The sequence below is a fragment of the Thalassophryne amazonica genome, chromosome 14 (assembly GCF_902500255.1).
Source record: "Thalassophryne amazonica chromosome 14, fThaAma1.1, whole genome shotgun sequence".
NCBI lineage: Eukaryota > Metazoa > Chordata > Actinopteri > Batrachoidiformes > Batrachoididae > Thalassophryne > Thalassophryne amazonica.
In genome coordinates, this window is record NC_047116.1 from 72,626,254 (window position 1) to 72,646,691 (window position 20,438).

At 45.2% G+C, this 20,438-nt stretch overlaps 1 protein-coding gene across 1 annotated transcript in view; it reads right to left on the reverse strand.

Annotated features, from left to right (window-relative positions):
- The window catches only part of sec22a (SEC22 homolog A, vesicle trafficking protein), a 71,518-nt gene that overhangs the window by 33,616 nt on the left and 17,464 nt on the right, over positions 1–20,438 (reverse strand). Inside the window, exon 2 of the mRNA XM_034185847.1 lies at positions 358–568. Within this exon, the coding sequence (XP_034041738.1) occupies positions 358–539 (182 nt within the window). The 5' untranslated portion in view covers positions 540–568. The remainder of the gene's footprint in view (positions 1–357; positions 569–20,438) is intronic.

Genomic DNA, 20,438 nt, shown 5'->3' on the forward strand with positions numbered 1-20,438 from the left:
ATGTGTGCACACGCGTACCCATTTTATCACTCTCTGCTATACGACACCTGTCACTTGACAGGACAATCCTGTAAACGCACATCATGTTCAACATTTTGTGTTCTTTTTCTGAATTGAATTGTATGCTATGTCAAGTCAGTCACGTGTGGGAGCACGTGCTGGTGCCACACATCGCTGCATCCACAGAACTATGGAACCGCCTTGGGTGCTAAATGGCAACCACCCAGGCAGACAACTAGTCCATCCCCACCTCTCTGAAGTAACAATGCTCTTCAACTACCACCATGACTGAAGTGAATCATTGTGAAGAATAGTGTTTTGCTAACTGAGACTAAATCCGCACTCATAAATGCTTACTTGATATTGTATTGCCCAGTCTTCAGCATGCAGCGATCAGGGAAGTGACTGAGTTTCTTGGACAGAGCTTTGAGGTGCCTTTTGGTGTCCTGAAGCTCTCTGTCCTGCTCATAGTCAGTGGATGCAGACAGAGGCAGTCCATCCCCAACCCGAACCACAGAGGCAAAGACCACCATCGACATCTTACAGCTCTATCAATCTCACTGAACCCCTGCGTGGAGAAGAAAAAAAAAACTTAGGAGAAAGTACACCAATCATATCTGTTTTCTGTACAGAACACTAACTCAATAAACAACACACACTATTTAAATGCTGATTTCACAACTAAATTAATATTTTCAAATAATCTATCACATAGTCTGTGCTCAGGTATTGCAATATGTGAGCACAGACTGGTCACCAAGTTCTGCCTTCATGCCTACAATTTTTAAATATAAAGCAAAGCTAAAATACCCTCGGCCATATGAGCATGTACCTTTTAATGGCATCTGCAAGAGGGTGTGCGTGTGCACATAAATGAGCTTCTGAAACACCCAGAAGTTACCTTTTACCGCGTGCGATGCGTGTGCATGCTGATGTCTGCGAGATGTCTTGTAAATCACTCCAGAGGTGTTATCAGGTTACAAAAACAGCATTTTCAGTTTTGTAACTATTTATTTCTCGCTAACTTTTACATAATATATGAGAAACAAACATGTTAGCTTTATACATAAATGCAGTGGTTTTGGAGCAGATTACTCCATGTGTGATGCACGTGTATGCTGCCGTCTGTGAGATAATTGTGAATCACTCCATGGTGTTTCCAGCTTGCAAAAACAGCGCTTTCAGTTTTAGAAGTGTTTATTTCTTGCTAGCTTTGTTTCAGAACGGACTCCGCCATTTTGAATTAGCAGCCAGAGAGAAACCAGCCAGTAACGTCACGGTGCCTCTCTACTCTAATTGGCTGTCACCCCCCCCCCAAAAAAAAAGCAGATTTGCATGAATCATCACATAAAAATGGGAATCAGAATGTGACCTTTTACCCCCTGACTCTAGTGCTGCTGGGCGTCAATACATAGTGGACCTCTATGCATTACACTCTAAATATCACTCCTCAGATAAACTTTCATTGGCTGCCGGTCCGCTATATTTAGTGTTGGGAGGGTACCTTCAGAACCGGCGTTATAACCAATGAATGCCAAGGATTTGCTGAAGGCCAATCCTCATGCGTACGTCAGACATACTTCTGGGTCTAATGCTCATTTTGCACTGGTTAGAGGAGTCTCTCCCCCAATATAGGGAGGTTGTCCAACTGCCTGCGAGACAACAAAGAAAGCGACTGAATCATGGCAGCGACCAAATACTGTTGTCGATGAAGACCGCATACTTGACAATGTAGAACTGAACTGAAAACTTTCATTCAGACTTAGGTCCATAAATAGCACAAGTACAATACAAAAATATACAGTATAAAAGATCAGATTATGTGCAAACATTTCAGCCAGTGCTCCCTCAGGCTAGAGATATAGTGAGAGCAGCTCAGGGTGGGATTTAAAAGGGCCAAAATAATACTATTCCCAGATTCCTCCAGTCTATTCATGAATTTAAATGTCTTAAGAGTACATGGAATGTTCTCACTCCTGCAATGACAAATATCTGGCTGGCATTGCCCCCTCCGGGTATTTTTAAAAGGATGTGCGTAGGAGAGCCCGACCGATATGGATTTTTTGAGGCAGATGCCGATAACGATATTTGGATGAAAAAAATGCCGATAATCGATAAATCGGCTGATTTGCCGATAGCTGATAAATCAACTGATATTTTTTTTTTTTATGAATAAAATGTTCTTTTTTGGACCCTTAACAAAAAAGGTATGAGCTAAAAGCTGAAGCTTTGTCCTCATATTGATTAACTTTATAACAGAAGAATTTTCAAGTTCAAAAAATGCAATCAAGAATTAAACCTTTGTGAAATTAGCAAATACATATCCTTAAAAAGAGTTCTGAAATACATCTGATCTTGTACCTCTTGTTGCTGCAACTTAGATATAGGTTCAGGATAAGGCTATAGATCCTTATAACCAATTGTATGCTTTTGTCAGCTGATCAGTGCAGTGTGATGGCGAACTACGTCTGCCGGTGATTAACACATTTATGCAGGGGTGTAAGCAGCTCTCAGTTGAATGGAGTTAGAGCTCCATCTACTGGACAAACGGTGCAAGGACATTTTACACTGCCGACACAAACATTATTTCAGTAACTGTTCTGTTTATGAGAAATTATCGGCATTCTATCGGCAAAATTTCAGCTGACAGTGAGTACTTTGAAAAGGGCTTATATCGGCCGATAATACTGGCCGGCCGATATATCGGTCGGGCTCTAGTGCGTAGCATCATTGTATGCAACTTGCAGACTCTGAATGATAGATTTCTTGTAGCTTGACCATAAAAGGGCACAGCCAAGTGGTGTACAGTATGCTTTAAACAGGGCTACTTTCACCTGCGTTGAACAGAAGCTGAACTTGCATCCAGTGGTGTTTGCCTGGGCATATAGTTTACAACATTGCCTGTATACATCATCACTGTCCTTTAATTCATCATTTATAAAATGTCCAAGGGATTTAATCTTGTTACATACTTCAACATTGCCAGACAGTTTAAAAGCAGCAAAATTTTGTTTTTTTGTCCTGCTTGGTTCTACATATTAAAACAGCACTCTTGCTAGCATTGTACTTAATGTCACGCATTAGACCAAACTCAGTGCAGATATTTAGGAGTTGCTGTAGTCCAGCACTACCTGGGCTAATGATAACCCCAGATCATCTGCATACATAAGATGGTTCACCAGCAATTCACCAATCATACACCCTGTGTTACAGGTTCTCAATTGCATCGACAGATCATTCACATATAAATTAAATTGGTGAAAAAATTCCTCCCTGTCTAAAGTCTGGGTCCCACCGAATAATGAAGGATGAAGAAGGAGCCATGCATGGGTGTGGAGTGATTATTCAAAGAATGACCCACGTTTTCATCTAACACGTATCCACTACTAAGGTGCCTCTCTGTACCCCGCACATGCCACGTAGAAGCCACGACCGACAGGTCATTACAGCCTCGAACGGCTCGTATCAGCCATGCTAAGCCACGCATGAGCCACGCAGTGCTGTGTAGCGTGATGTTATCAAGCTATAAAAACATTAAAAATAGTTACCTTAAGCTGTTCAAAATATATTCCACATGGAGCAGGAAAGAGAGGAAAAAAAAGCGTCCAGATGAAACAGTCCTCTGAGATTCCAGAAGTGATTAGAGGTGTTTTCAGCATCCAAGGTTTGGCAGAAAATGATTACATTATTTATATAGCGCACAACAGCGGAACTGTGATGGAGTGTCTATTTTTGGACTGCGTAAAAAAAAAGAAAAAAAAGAAGGGACATCTTTAAATGCTCCTGTGAATCTGTGAATTGAAAACCCACACTTTGAAGGGACCAGGTGTGGGAAGGCTGGAGGTTTGGACCAAACTCATGCTTAAACGTGTGCCAACATGCGGTTATCATGGCGCTATCATGGCACTACGTGGCTTAGTGTGGCTGATGCGAGCCATTCGAGGCTGTAATGACAGGTCGGTCGTGGCTCACTAGAGGCTGCTACGTGGCACATGCGGGGTACAGAGAGGCACACAGTGGCACCTTCATAGTGGATACGTGTTAAGATGAAAATGTGGGTCATTCTTCAAATAATCACCCCACACCCATGCGTGGCTCCTCCTTCAGCCTTCATTATTCGGTGGGACCAAGACTTAACTATTTTTAATGTTTTTATAGCTTGATAACATCACACTACACAGCACTGCGTGGCTCATACGTGGCTCATGCGTGGCTTAGCATGGCTTAGCGTGGCTGATACGAGCCATTCGAGGCTCTAATGACCTGTCAGTCGTGGCTTGTACGTGGCACGTGCGGGGTACAGAGAGGCACCTTAGTAGTGGATATGTGTTAGATGAAAACGTGGGTCATTCTTTGAATAATCACTCCACATCCATGCGTGGCTCCTTCTTCATCCTTCATTATTCGGTGGGACCCACGCTGTTGTTGCTAAATTTTGAACATCTTGAAATTAGCGCCACGCTCAGAGAGGAGCCTCGTTAACTGAAGATAATGCCTCTAAGAACCACTCTGAGCCACTATACTGCCACGATAGCTCACGAAACAAAAAAACAGGGTGCGTGGCTCCTTCTTCACTCGGTGGGGCCGAGGCTTAGCACCACTGTCAACTCCAAAGGCGGCTAATATACTGCCTCCCCATTTGATCTGCATCTTCTGGTGAGCATACCAGTAAACCAGAACCCTCACAATATAACCAGGCACTCCATTTGTGTCAGCTTCATGAATAGCTTCCTGTGATTCACCCTATCAAATGCTATAAAAGTATCAATAAAGCACATAAGGACAGATTAATTTTTGGCCCTATACAGGTTCACCATTTGCTTGAGTGCATATATACATGTCTGTCCCATGTTTTGGCTTAAAACCAAACTGGCTGTCACAGGAAGAGAGATACACACTCACTCTATCAAGCAGGATCTTTTCCACAACTTTTGACAGAATGCTGGCTGGCGCTATAGGCCTATAAATGTCCATGCAACTTACTCTCCCAGCTTTGCCTTTAAGCAATGGGACAAGCAGGATGAATAACATTGAACCCGGTAGTATACCAAGGATCATAAAGCCAGTGACGCTGATAGCTAAGAGGGGAGCTAGCCCATGGGTTAAAGCAATAAATTTTCATCAATTCACTGAAATTTTTTCCTGGCAAAAATCAATGCCAGCAATTCCCTAAAATGTGGTGTAGTGGGGGCACACACTCTTTTTTCCTCAATAAATACAATAAACACATTATACAGCATACAAATCTATTCTAAATAGTAGGGTTGCCACAACTAGTCGACTAGTCACAACTACGTCGACTACTGAAACCGTCGACAACTAATTTAGTAGTCGTTAAGTCGTTAATTTTATTTAAGTCTTTGTTTTTCTCTCCATTCATAGTTTTGGGCAGCGAGCCGTCCTGACGTCATTTGGGCGTTCAAATTTGGATAAGACGGCCGATCAAAACAGTGGCCGTCTTGTTCAAAGCCGTTTAAAATGCGCAGTTTACCGACGGAGCTGTCGGTGTGTGTGTGTGTGCGCGCGCAGTCAACTGATTGTAGACTGCAAGAGAGGGGTTGGGGGAGGAAGATTCCTGAACGGAGGCACGAGATGTTACATTCTGCTGAGAACCATCAGTGCACGTGAGACAGTGAACGTGGAGCAGAGAGAGAGGATTTTAACCAGAGTGAACATGTTTAAAAAAAAAACAAAACAAACCATGGAGCTGCCTTTACTTCGTTCCACTTTCTCTACCCGCGCGGTTCTGATGGCACCGACCTGTTCACACCATGTGCACATCGTATACTGAATTTATGAGATCATGAGATGAAATAAACAGTCAAATATTCTTAAAAATGAGAATAAATAAATGAATGGAGCAAAAATTACGCATACACGGGTAAAAACCCTGCTGTGGAGAAGCTGTACAGTGATGTTCAGAGGCACAGATCACATAAAGCAGGTGAGAACTCTGAACTTTAACAGCTGTTATTTTCCAAAGGTATTTATTTTTTTAATCTTAAGCTTAATGTAGTGTTCAAGCACAAAACATGACTGATGAGGAGGAAAATAATGACTTAAAAATGACTTCATCACACTAAAATGAACTGGAGTCAGAATAAAAATACAAGCTGCTAATTTTTGTTATTTTTCCAGAGTTATTATAAGCTGCAGCTATATGTTTTATTCATTTCAAAGTGAGTTACCTCTTATTTTATTCTGGTTCGTATTTATACAAAAAATATATGGGAACCAAATCAGCCTGCATTGTTCTGTTAAGTTTCTATCAAAGTTTGCCTGCACGTCTGTGTATTTTTTCCTTCTTTATAAGAGTTTGGTATATGCATTTGCTCCACAAAGTTTTAAAACACAATAAAATGTTCACACTTTTCTTTAAAAGTAAGTCCCTTCGGCTGCTCCCTTGTTTGCACTCGGGGTCGCCACAGCAAATCCAAGGTGGATCTGCATGTTGAATTGGCACAGGTTTTACGCCGGATGCTCTTCCTGACCCAACTCCACATTACATGGTGAAATGTGGCGGGGGTGGGATTTGAACCCAGAACCTTCTGCACTGAAACCAAGCGCATTAACCACTTGGCCACCACTGTAATTTTAGAAATGCAACACAAACAACCACAAATCATAAAAAGTTGGGACTATATGTAAAATGAAGATAAAAATAAAAATGTTGCACTATTCTCAGTTTCTCCACTCACAGAAGCCAAAAGTTCTTCCAGAGTTGTGCCTTGGTGGCTTCCCTCACTTGTCTCCTTCCAGCATGGACATTTAGTTTTTGAGAACTACCTACCTGACACAGATTTACTATAAAGTACCACACTGTTTGTATTTCTGAATGGTTGATGTAAATGATGTCTAAGAAATAGTCACTGATTTGGAAATGTTCATGTTTTCATCCCGATGTTTCTCAGAAAATGCTGCAGGCCTTAAATTTAGGAAATTACGTGATCTGACTAGTTAACTAATCGCAAAAATAATCATTGACTAGTCGACTATCAAAATAGTCGTTTGTGGCAGCCCTACTAAATAGCCTCTAAGGAGAGACAGACAAAGCATAAAAAGAATTCAAAACTTGAACATAAAGGTAGATAAAAGGGTGGTGGGGGTGGGGTGCAGTCTTGATTGTGGGGAGTCTGGGGGTGCTTCCACAGAACATTTTTTTAAAGACCAAGTCAAATTTTGTGTATTCTGGTGAATTTTAACAGGTATGAAGCCCTCTGAAACAAATAAAACACTTAAATCTGTGAAGTAAAAACACAGTATTGATTATGGGGGGTCTGGGGATCTCCCCCACAATTTTTTTAAAAGAGCAAGTTAAATTTTGTATATTCTGGTGAATTTTAATGGGGATGAAGCCCTCTGAAACAAAGAAAACTCACTTCAAACTATGGGGGTCTGGGGGATCTCCCACAGAATTTTTTTTTAAAAGAGCAAGACAAATTTTGTATATTCTGGTGAATTTTAATGAGTATGATGCTCACTGAAACAAATAATAGTCACTTCAATCTGTGAAGTAAAACACACTATTAATTATGGGGGTCTGGGGGTGCTCCCCCAGGAATTTTTTAAAAGAACAAGTCAAATTTTGTACATTCTGGTGAATTTTAATGGGTATGAAGTCCTCTGAAACAAAGAAAACTAACTTCAAACTGTCAAGTAAAAATTATTTGTCTTCGGTAGTATTTTGATTGGTTCTATTCCGGTGAATGCACCAAATGGGTGCAGTTTCGCTGGCTGTACAGTCAATAAAATACAAAATTAGGTCCTAAAGCAACTGACAATGTTGTTCTGCTGTGCACAAAGTAACACTGTCACCAGTTTTGAAAACGCATGTGCACTGAGAAACTCAAAACTGGTGTATTCACATTTAATCTGTAAAATGCTCTCACTCGTAAAACAAACTTGGGCTGCAACTAACGATTATTTTAGTAATCGATTAATATTTTGTTTGTTTGTTTTTTTTTTTACTTACATGTGAGTTTTGCCATTATTTCTTGAAGTGACTTATTATTAAGGCCTTTATCACGCAACATCAAGTTTTGAGCTTGTAATAAAGTTATGTTATATTCTCATCAAAAACATACCTTGAGTAATGTTTTTTATTTTGAGAGATTTCCATCAGGTTTTACCCAATTATGAGCATTTTTAGATGCCTACAGAAACTATCTCAACCACTGACAACATATTACAGCAAGAGTCCACAAAAGTATTTTAAAAGCCTGACTAAAGTGTAATATGTGATCTTTAATAAGTTATTTTCATGAAAAAAGGCACAAATGTGCAGTTTACTGCATTTTATTTTTTTTCTTGTGTAAAAACACAGCTTAGATGTGGTTTGACCGAAACAAATTGTCATTAAACTTAAATAAAACAGTTGTATATAATTCTCGTTTTACATTACTTAGTCCACATTTCATTTTATTTTACCTTATGTTTTTATTAGTTGTGCATATACTCTGAATAATTTACCGTTAAATTTCATTATCTTTTATTTGGCTAAAAATTACTCGCACCACGGAAAGCACCTTTTTGGAGTTGCACTCAAATCTCGTTGTAATGGAAATTACAATGACAATAAAGGCGATTCTGATTCTTCTGATTATTATTATTAATATAGAAATAAAAATAAATAAATTACAATTCGTAATACATTTGACTCTTTTACAGCAACAAACACTAAGCCATTAATTATTTATTATACAGAAAACATGCACATAAACTGTGCTGAGATGCGAACAGCTTAATGCTAAGTTTAACATTGAAAACTCCATAGACATGCTAATGCGTTAGCATCGGCTCCATTTTTAAGTTAGAAAATACATCTATCAACTGTTTTAGAAGACCTTAACAGGTCGGTTTAATATAAAAAAGGTAAATATTACTCACAGACATATGTTCTTTAGGGTTTTAGTGGGGGGAAATTAAGATAAAGTGACAAACCATCGAAGCAGAGTCGGATCATTGCTTCATGGGTTCAAAGCAAAGCCATGCCTCCTCTACTTGGGGAGTGTCTGCCAATGTTCCCATGAAGACAGGGAGGAGAAGAGCGGAGAGGAGTGAAAATTCACACAGTCCCTTCCTCCGCAGTCCACGCTGACATTGCTGCTGCTTTGATTAGCGCAGAATGGGATGTTGCTTTGACAGTGAGACTATCGTATTTCGGCCCCAAAACACGCATGACACCACGTGCGCACGCGTATGTGTGGTTAAATTTTCCAAATGACGGAAATCCGTCGTGGTGATGGAGAACTTTAACCCATGAGCTAGCCCATAAAAATCCCATAACAGACATGTATTTTGGTCACGTGACCTAGAACGCTGAGCCGCCGATCTTGAAAGGTTGAAGGGCTGCAGTGCTCTCCCGCTGTCAGTGGAAAATGCACACGTTGTGCTTGTAATCACTGTCGATTCTCTGGCCAATTTCTCTGCCGTTATTTACAATTAAGACGTGAAAACATGTGCTTAGGTCAATTCAGATATGTAGATTCAATTTCTGAAGTCAGATTTATCATAACTGTTGATCCTTTCTCTCTGTAAGGCTGCAAATGGAGCGTAAAGTGGGGCTCCTGTCAATACAAAACTCGTGTCATCAGTCAACTCTCTGGCTGATTTCTCTTTTTTTTCCGTCTCTGTGCTTTGACAGTGAAGGATTAATAAAAAATCATGAGCAGAACAGGCAAAGCAGGCAGTAAAGCCAGAGCCAAGGCAAAGACTCGCTCCTTCCGTGCTGGATTGCAGTTTCCAGTCAGCCTTGTCCAGTGTCAGCTGGGGGGCTGTGCGGGGCATGTGGGTGCCGGAGCCCTGTTTACATGGTGGCTGTGCTCGAGTGTGTGGCCGCTGGGATCCTCAAGTTGGCCGAGGGCGCTGCTCGGGACAGTGGGAAGACGTATCATTCCCCGTCACCTGCAGCTGTCTGTCCGCAACGATAAGGAGCTCATGAGCTGTGTTGCCGTCTGGTTCGGGGATCTCGGCAGTCAGGTGCTTGAGCGTGGCCGCCAGGTGGGCGGGGGCTCCGGTACCCACTCACCCTTCATCCGCGGGCGCGGTTGGCTGGGGGCCAGCATGGGATGATTTTGTTCTAATCCTTCGCTGTCAAAGCACAGACAGAGTGAAAAAAGTAATCAGCCAGAGTTGAAAGAGTTTTCTAATGACAGGAGCTGAACTTTACACTCCATTCGCAGCCTTATAGGAAGAAAGGATCAAAAGTTATGATAAATCTGTCTTCAGAAATCCAATCTACGTATCTGAATTGACCTAAGCAATGTAAATAACGGCGGAGAAGTCAGCCAGAGAATCGACAGTGATTACAAGCGCAGAGCATGCATTTTCCACTGATCGTGGGAGACCACTGCAGCGCTTCAACCATTCAAGATGGTGGGGCCGCGATCTACTTGAGGCAGGCCTTTTGTACAACTCGACCCTATCTAGTAAATCTGTGAGCTAGCCTCAAACTAGCATTTTTAAGATGTTCGGCTGAAATTAGTTCCAAGCCACATGCTTTATTATTTGGCAGTGTATTCATGGCATCATAAACCACACGAGTGCTTATTGTTTCTACACACATATCAGAACTGGAGAATAGGGAATTATTCAGGGAAATCATTATGAGAGAAGATTCCGATAATGATTTCCTAGGTTTCGAGTCAAATGACCGTACAGTACATTACAGCAGATTACAAAACATTAGAAATCTTAAATTACTTTAATTAATTCTGCCCAGTGATGTGGGTGAAGGGTCCATCATATCGAGTCAATGGCCCCTGACATCAGCCAGTGATTGGCTGTTAGCCCATACAATTCTTTTAAAATATGAATACCTGTTTTCTGGTTTGTAACAAAGCCCCCTCCCACAGCCCTACTTTATTTATTAGAAGTCACAAGTTCAGCTACAGTTTGATGTACTGGAAAAATCACAGTCCCACAGACTGGCATAGAAGAAGACAGCAGTGTGCAGACTGGAACTGTGTCTGCTGTATTTATTTATTTGTTCAACTTCATAATAATGTTACTTATAGGTCCTTACACTTTCTGTGTAATGGCCATGATGAAAAATTCTGTAAATTAAACATATGCTGCATAACATTTTAAAGTATGTTTTGTGTTAAGAGTGTGTTATATTCAAATTTGACACCTTTTTGACACTTTTTACAGCAGGTAAATATCGGCCTCAAACACTGTTATCAGCCTCCAAAGCTTGTAGATAATTGATATCGCTCTTAAAAATTCGACCCAAAATCCTGATGCTTAGTTTGTCCAATTATGGACTATTTATAAAAATTGCCAATAGTTCTAAATGGCTAATGTGACATTTATGTTAATCCCCTTGAATTAAAGCTCCCACTACAAGCATATTATCACTGTCATTTTAAGCCCACTGAGGTACTGTAGAGAAAGAAAATTACAACTGTGTCATTCTAAAAATACTTGTAAACCTGACTGTAGGTAAATAAACCTTCACCAAACAGAAAATGTCATCACCTAGATCAGTGGTCTCCAAACTATTCCAGAAATGGCCGAGAGGGTGCAGGTTTTCTTTGCAGCCACTGGGCCTCATGTATCAAAGTTGCGTACGGCGATATTTGAGCGTATATGGGGTGTATGCCAAAACGGCTGCGCTACTTGGCATTTATCAATGTGGTCGTTGGCGTACGCTGTGCTGAAAATATACACCAGGTCGAGAGGTGGCGTAAATATACACCAAAGTGAACCAGCGCTGGAATCCACATAAAAATGAAGATGATCAACATGATAAACAGTGCCATTATACAAATCAATGCATATGTTACATAAATAACACTTTCCTGATTATACTACATAATAATCAATACAAATCCCGCTTTTGCAGGATTGTTATGGAGCACGATCCGTGGCTACAGCGCTGACAGGAAGGAAAGCGCTGCTCACCTTTTTCTCCAGACTTCGAGCCTGGAGCCAGAACAGCGCTGAGCTTAACTTTATGTGGTGTGATCGTTTTAGACTATGAAATTGATAATAACAACTGTAGTTCCGTCATTCCCTTAATTCGCCCGTGCTGCAACCAGGTTTTGTCGTCTCCATTCGGTTGTCACAATAAAATAAAGAAATACATTTAAAAAATAAAGAAATCTGACAGATTAGGCGTCTTATTAATTGAGCGAGCAAATATCCACATGTCAAGAATTACTGACATGTGAAAAGAGAATACAGTGGTCCCTCGCTATAACGGCGTTCACCTGTCGTGGCCTTGGAATCTCGCGGAGTATTTAGTCCAATTTTGCATGCCTTTTTTTTTTTTTTACAGTGTTCTGCGTATCTGTTTATAAGAATCTTGTCGCCCAGAAGAAAAAAGAGCGCCAACAACTACTCATAACTGTGTTTGTCACTCGGAAACAAACACCTGCAGCCAGGTGTGAGTGGAAAAAGGCGCGGCGTCAGGACGCAGAGGCGCGATCTGTGACATACTGGTCAGTCACTATTAATAATTTCTTATGTGTCCGACCTCGTTCATTGATCGTTAAAATTAATTCGTTAGTTCTAAATGCCATCATAATTATTTATAGGAAAACTTTATTTTTATTTCTCAAACAAATGTTTTGGCCTGAAACAGTTTGGTATTATTTTCCTACTAAGGTTTGAACTTTGAGAGTGTTTACACACGAGAGAAAAGTGAGGAAATGTTCATGCGTGATTGAGAAAGTGTATAAACTGTGTAGTGAGGGGTTTTACAGCTTTGAAACGTCTATAATAATTGTAAAAAATAATGCTGCCTAACGTTGCGGTTTCGCGTATTTCGGGCTATTTTTTAGAACGTAACTCCAGCGATTAATGAGGGACCACTGTAACACTTTATTGATTATATACTACAAAACAATTGATACGACGGCCGCTTTTGACGCTCTATTGGCACGCGTCATGATTGGTGAAGTTCTTTTTCATTGCCGTCTTCCTGGCTTCCATGTCGTAAAATGAGGGTGTCTGAAGCGGAGTCTGAATATTTATGGGCATGTTTATTATAATTATGATCGTTTCCACCCGCCGCATTTATCAAGATCACGTCAGGCGTACGCCAGAAATGGGCAGGTGCGCACTGCTTGATACATGTCACGGCGACTTTGGTGTATTTCAAGGTTACGCCGTAAATTTACACCACAAGTGCGCAACAGCGATACATGAGGCCCACTGACTTCAGCAGGTGATTTCAATGATGAACTCATCCCACCTGTTCAAGGGGATGTTAATCAGTGAAATCACCTGCTGAAGTCAGTGGCTGCAAAGAAAACCTGCACCCTCTCGGCTCTTTCTGGAATAGTTTGGAGACCACTGACCTAGATGATGTCATGGCCATGGTGTTAGTGTGAGTAATAAAAGGCCTATCACTCAAAGATTTGACCCAATCTGTCTGTGGCTGAGTACAATATTTCAGTCATTTTGTTTCACCCAGGAGTCATTAGAATAGAACAGAACTTTACTGTCATTATGTACATAATGAAACTTTTTTAGAAACTTTTTTTTAGCAGCATCTCTTCAGCACATCATAAAAACAATATATCATAAAAGCGCAACAATTACTGCACCATTTCATTATCTGTCCTGCCAAGAATGTTGTGTGGGCCGCTGAAGAGGAGGTACTGCTGGCCCACCACCACCAGAGGGCACCCTGCCTGGAGTGCGGGCTCCAGGCACCAGAGGGCGCTGCCGCCTCACAGGAGCAGCCGGGGTGACAGCTGACACTCATCACCTATGACAGCTGTCACCACTCATCGGATCAGCATCGGTATATCAGCAAGACGTCATCTCCACCTCTTTCCCGAGATATCGTTCTACCTGGAAGGTAACGTACCTCAGCTGACTGTTTGACAGTATTCTTTTGTGACTTTGTGCATTGTATTGTGGACTACTTTTCCAACAAGAGGTGGAGGTAGCTTTCCTGCCGTACGGATTCTTGGGTGCAAACGCGCCCTCATTTAATTGCTTTTTGTTCCTCGCCAGCAGTACCAGGTCCGACACGCGGAGGCAGTGGCCACCTGGGAGTTCGGGACTTGGCGGCTCCAGTATTCCCGGGGTCTGGTGGCGGTGGAAATCGTGTGGTTCCAGTTCTGCTTTGGACAGACGTCTCCTATCTTCGAGCCTGCCCACACGACACCTTTGTGAATTGACTCTTGTCTATTGTTGTAATCTGTTGTATTTGTTGTGCACATTCACAACAGTAAAGTGTTGTTATTTGACCTACTCCATTGTCCGTTCATTTGCGCCCCCTGTTGTGGGTCCGTGTACCTACACTTTCCCAACAGGATATCTCGGCCACCGTCATGGATCCCGAGGGGCGTCAACCGGCTGTTGAACGGCCAATGGAAGAACAGGGCGCACAGGCGTCCGCAGGAGGAATGATCGGTGAGTTGCAGCGGATCCTCACCGCTTTCACGGCTCGGTTGGATTTAATGACCGAGCAGAACGTCCTCCTTAACCGCAGGGTGGAGGCTCTCGCCGCGCAGGTGGAAGCGCGCCCTCAGGGCGCTGCTGCGGCTCTCCCTCCTGTCGACCCTGTGCGTAACAGTGACGTTCCACAGGTCGTTCAACGACCCCTCCCACCTTCCCCGGAAGCATACATAAGCCCTCCAGAGCCGTACGGAGGTTGTGTGGAGATATGCGCGGACTTCCTTATGCAGTGTTCGCTCGTCTTCACACAACGTCCTGTCATGTACGCGACTGATGCCAGCAAGATAGCTTATGTAATAAACCTGCTTCGCGGTGAGGCACGCGCTTGGGCTACAGCGCTCTGGGAGCAGAATTCACAGCTCCTTCAGACATATGATGGGTTTGTGAGGGAGTTCAGAACAGTGTTCGATCACCCAAATAGAGGAGAGACCGCTTCAGCCGTGTTGCTGTCAATGAGACAGGGGTGCCGGAGCGCAGCTGCCTATGCAGTCGACTTCCACATCGCGGCTGCGAGGTCCGGCTGGAATAGCACTGCCCTCCGCGCCGCCTTTGTAAACGGACTGTCGTTGGTCCTAAAGGAGCACCTGGTGGCTAAGGACGAACAGCGGGATTTAGATGGGCTTATTGATCTCGTTATACGATTAGACAATCGGTTAGAAGAACGCCGTCGGGAACGAGACGAAGGGCGTGGCCGGGCACGCGCAGTCCCTCTCCCTTCCGGTTCCGACCGCGTTCCGCCCTCCCCACGCTCCACGGCCCCTACGCTCCGTGTGGTTACAGCTCCCCCTGCTGACGAAGCTATGGACACGAGCAGGGCCACATTTAGGGCACCAGATAGACAGAGGAGGCTGGCCTGCGGAGCGTGTTTTGTTTGTGGCTCGATAGAGCATCAGGTAAGAGACTGCCCCGAGCGGTTAAACACCAACGCCCGCCCCTAGAAACTGGGCTAGGGGTGGGCCGAGACATTCACGTGGGACACACCCACATTGCCACACGACTCCCAGTTACAATCCTTTATGAGGATTTAACCCTGAAGGCCCCAGCACTGGTGGACACGGGCTCTGAAGGGAATCTGTTAGACAGCAGATGGGCCAGGGAGATAGGGCTCCCTCTGGTGGCGCTTACCTCGCCTGTGCAGGTGCGGGCACTAGATGGCTCCCTGCTCCCTCCAATCACACATAAGACACCACCAGTAACTCTGGTGGTGTCAGGAAATCACCGAGAGGAGATCGATTTTTTTGTGACTCCTGCTACCTCCCGTGTGATTTTAGGGTTCCCCTGGATGTTAAAACACAATCCCCGGATCGATTGGCCGTCCGGGGTAGTGGTTCAGTGGAGCAAGACCTGCCATCGGGTATGTTTAGGTTCCTCGGTTCCTCCCGGTTCCCAGGCTAAGGAGGAGGTCAGAGTCCCGCCCAATCTAGGGACGGTGCCGGTGGAGTACCATGACCTTGTGGATGTGTTCAGTAAGGACCTGGCGCTCACCCTTCCCCCCCACCGTCCGTACGATTGTGCCATTGATTTGGTTCCAGGCGTTGAGTTCCCGTCCAGCAGGCTGTACAACCTCTCACGACCTGAGCGCGAATCAATGGAGACCTACATCCGGGACTCTTTAGCTGCCGGGTTGATCCGGAATTCCACTTCCCCGATGGGTGCAGGTTTCTTTTTTGTGGGAAAAAAGGATGGCGGACTACGTCCATGCATTGATTACAGGGGGCTGAACGAAATCACGGTTTGTAACCGATACCCATTGCCCTTGTTGGATTCAGTGTTCACGCCCCTGCATGGAGCCCAAATGTTCACCAAGCTTGATCTTAGGAATGCATATCACCTGGTTCGGATCCGGAAGGGAGACGAGTGGAATACAGCATTTATCACCCCGTTAGGTCATTTTGAGTACCTAGTCATGCCGTTCGGTCTTACAAACGCCCCCGCGACGTTCCAAGCGTTGGTTAATGATGTCTTGCGGGATTTCCTGCACCGATTCGTCTTCGTATATCTAGACGATATACTCATCTTTTCTCCGGATCCTGAGACCCATGTCCGGCATGTACATCAGGTCCGGCAGCGGTTATTAGAGAACCGGCTGTTTGTGAAGGGCGAGAAGTGCGAGTTTCACCGCACTTCTTTGTCCTTCCTGGGGTTTATCATCTCCCCTAACTCCGTCGTTCCTGATCCGGCCAAGGTCGCGGCGGTGAGAGACTGGCCCCAACCCACCAGCCGTAGGAAGCTGCAACAGTTCCTCGGCTTTGCTAATTTTTACAGGAGGTTCATTAAGGGCTACAGTCAGGTAGTTAGCCCCCTGACAGCCCTGACCTCACCAAAAGTCCCCTTCACCTGGTCGGATCGTTGCGATGCCGCGTTCAAGGAGTTGAAAGGGCGCTTCTCGTCTGCACCCGTTCTGGTGCAGCCCGATCCTAGTCGCCAGTTAGTGGTTGAAGTGGACGCCTCGGACTCAGGGATAGGAGCTGTGCTTTCCCAGAGCGGGAAGACCGATAAGGTCCTTCATCCGTGTGCCTATTTTTCCCGCAGGTTGACCCCGGCCGAACGGAACTATGACGTCGGCAATCGAGAACTCCTTGTGGTGAAAGAGGCTCTTGAAGAGTGGAGACATCTGTTGGAGGGAACGTCCGTGCCATTCACGGTTTTCACTGACCACCGGAACCTGGAGTATATCAGGACCGCCAAGCGGCTGAACCCCAGGCAAGCCCGCTGGTCACTGTTCTTCGGCCGTTTTGACTTCCGGATCACCTACCGTCCCGGGACCAAAAACCAGAGATCGGATGCCTTGTCCCGGGTACATGAAGATGAAGTCAAAGCGGAGTTGTCGGATCCACCGGAACCCATCATCCCGGAGTCCACTATCGTGGCCACTCTTACCTGGGACGTAGAAAGAACCGTCCGGGAGGCCCTGACACGAAGCCCGGACCCCGGAACTGGGCCGAAGAACAGACTCTACGTCCCACCAGAAGCTAGGGCTGCAGTCCTGGACTTCTGTCACGGCTCTAAGCTCTCCTGTCATCCAGGGGTGCGAAGAACCGTGGCAGTTGTCCGGCAGCGCTTCTGGTGGGCGTCCCTAGAGGCTGACGTCCGGGACTATATCCAGGCCTGCACCACCTGCGCCAGGGGCAAGGCTGACCATCGCAGGGCTTCGGGACTGCTCCAGCTGCTGCCCGTGCCCCATCGGCCCTGGTCCCACATCGGCCTGGATTTTGTCACGGGCCTCCCGCCGTCCCAGGGCAACACCACCATCCTCACGATAGTGGACCGATTCTCCAAGGCGGCCCACTTCGTGGCCCTCCCGAAGCTCCCGACGGCCCAGGAGACAGCGGACCTCCTGGTCCACCACGTCGTCCGGCTGCATGGGATCCCAACAGACATCGTCTCCGATCGCGGTCCCCAGTTCTCCTCGCAAGTCTGGAGGAGCTTCTGCCGGGAACTGGGGGCCACGGTGAGTCTCTCATCCGGGTATCATCCCCAGACCAACGGGCAAGCAGAACGGGCCAATCAGGAGGTGGAGCAGGCCCTGCGTTGCGTAACAGCCGCGCACCCGGCGGCCTGGAGTACCCATCTGGCCTGGATCGAGTATGCCCATAACAGGCAGGTGTCGTCAGCCACCGGCCTCTCCCCTTTCGAGGTGTGTCTGGGGTACCAACCTCCTTTGTTTCCGGTGGTTGAGGGAGAGGTCGGTGTGCCCTCGGTCCAGGCCCACCTCAGGAGGTGCCGTCGGGTGTGGCGTGCCGCCCGTTCTGCCTTGCTGAGGGCCCGGATGAGGACGAAGGCCCATGCAGACGGTCGGCGGACCCCGGCCCCTACGTACCGGCCAGGGCAGGCAGTGTGGTTGTCTACTAAGGACATTCCCCTTCAAGTGGACTCCCCTAAACTGCAGGACCGGTATATCGGTCCGTTCAAGATCATCAAGGTACTCAGTCCAGCCTTCAGCTTCAGCTTCCGGCCTCACTGCGGATCCATCCCGTTTTCCACGTGTCCCGGATCAAGCCCCATCACACCTCACCCCTCTGTACTCCGGGTCCGGCACCACCTCCTGCCCGGATCATCGATGGCGAGCCGGCTTGGACTGTGCGCCGGCTCTTAGATGTCCGTAGGATGGGCCGGGGCTTCCAGTATTTGGTGGACTGGGAGGGGTACGGACCTGAAGAACGCTCCTGGGTGAAGAGGAGCTTCATCCTGGACCCGGCCCTCCTGGCCGATTTCTACCGCCGCCACCCGGACAAGCCTGGTCGGGCGCCAGGAGGCGCCCGTTGAGGGGGGGGGTCCTGTTGTGTGGGCCGCTGAAGAGGAGGTACTGCTGGCCCACCACCACCAGTGGGCACCCTGCCTGGAGTGCGGGCTCCAGGCACCAGAGGGCGCTGCCGCCTCACAGGAGCAGCCGGGGTGACAGCTGACACTCATCACCTATGACAGCTGTCACCACTCATCGGATCAGCATCGGTATATCAGCAAGACGTCATCTCCACCTCTTTGCTGAGATATCGTTCTACCTGGAAGGTAACGTACCTCAGCTGACTGTTTGACAGTATTCTTTTGTGACTTTGTGCGTTGTATTGTGGACTACTTTTCCAACGAGAGGTGGAGGCAGCTTTCCTGCCGTACGGATTCTTGGGTGCAAACGCGCCCTCATTTAATTGCTTTTTGTTCCTCGCCAGCAGTACCAGGTCCGACACGCGGAGGCAGTGGCCACCTGGGAGTTCGGGACTTGGCGGCTCCAGTATTCCCGGGGTCTGGTGGCGGAGGAAATCGTGTGGTTCCAGTTCTGCTTTGGACAGACGTCTCCTATCTTCGAGCCTGCCCACACGACACCTTTGTGAATTGACTCTTGTCTATTGTTGTAATCTGTTGTATTTGTTGTGCACATTCACAACAGTAAAGTGTTGTTATTTGACCTACTCCATTGTCCGTTCATTTGCGCCCCCTGTTGTGGGTCCGTGTACCTACACTTTCCCAACAAAGAACAAGTATTCCAAGTCTTCAAACAGTTAAAAATGTTGCTGACAGAGTTTGAACCACAGTTAAGAAATCTGATCGTATTACTTCAATACAAAACTCAATTCAATGGCTTCCTGTAAATGTGAGGTCGGGTTCGCCTGCTGACATAATTTACTATAATCTAGTAGACCTACTAAATTCTTATGTAACTTCTCATGCCCTGCATTCCAAAAAAGCAGGCCAACTTTGAATTGCAAAGATGAAAAAGAAGCCAGCATGTAAAAAGGCATTTTATTATACTGACCCTTTTTGCTGGAGTAATCTAGCTGCAGAGATAAGAGTCTGATTTTGTTGAATCCTTTCAGATTTAAAACACTTCTGTTCTCTTTAAGTTACAATTCACCTCTAGTCTTTAAATCTCGCCTTAAAAACATATTTGTTTTCTTTGGCTTTTGACTAGATGGTTGATGATTTTACCGTTTTAAAAACTTATATTGTTGCCATTGTTATTTACCATGTGATTATTTATTTATTATTTATTTATTTATGTCTTTGTACAGCACTTTGGTCAACCTTGTTGTTTTTAAATGTGCTCTATAAATAAACTGGATTGGACTGGATAATAAGGAGTGGTGCATTACTGCCTAATCTTACACATCACATTCATCTTCATCCCTGATGAGTTTGGATTTTATCTCTGTGCGTTCTAATTTAAGCTGTACTAAGTAAGCATAGGATTCTATAGCTCACACACAAGGACAACCGTAAGTTCTTGATGTTTTCAAATGAGTAGTTTTTACTTTGGATCATTCCATCTCAATTTATCAAACTGAACGTCCTACCTGACTATGGCAAAGGTTCCTGAAAAAAATGAGGGCAAAATATATTTCTTAATGGAGAAAGTGCCAAGTGTCAGGTCTCTACTGTTAAAATTTTTTATAAACAAAAACAAAAGCAGTGAAAATAAAAATAAAAAGAATAATAATAACATTATTAGGGCACACAGTGGCTTAGTGGTTAGCACTGTTGCCTCACAGCAAGAAGGTCAATCGATTCCCACCTGTGGGCTGTGTGGA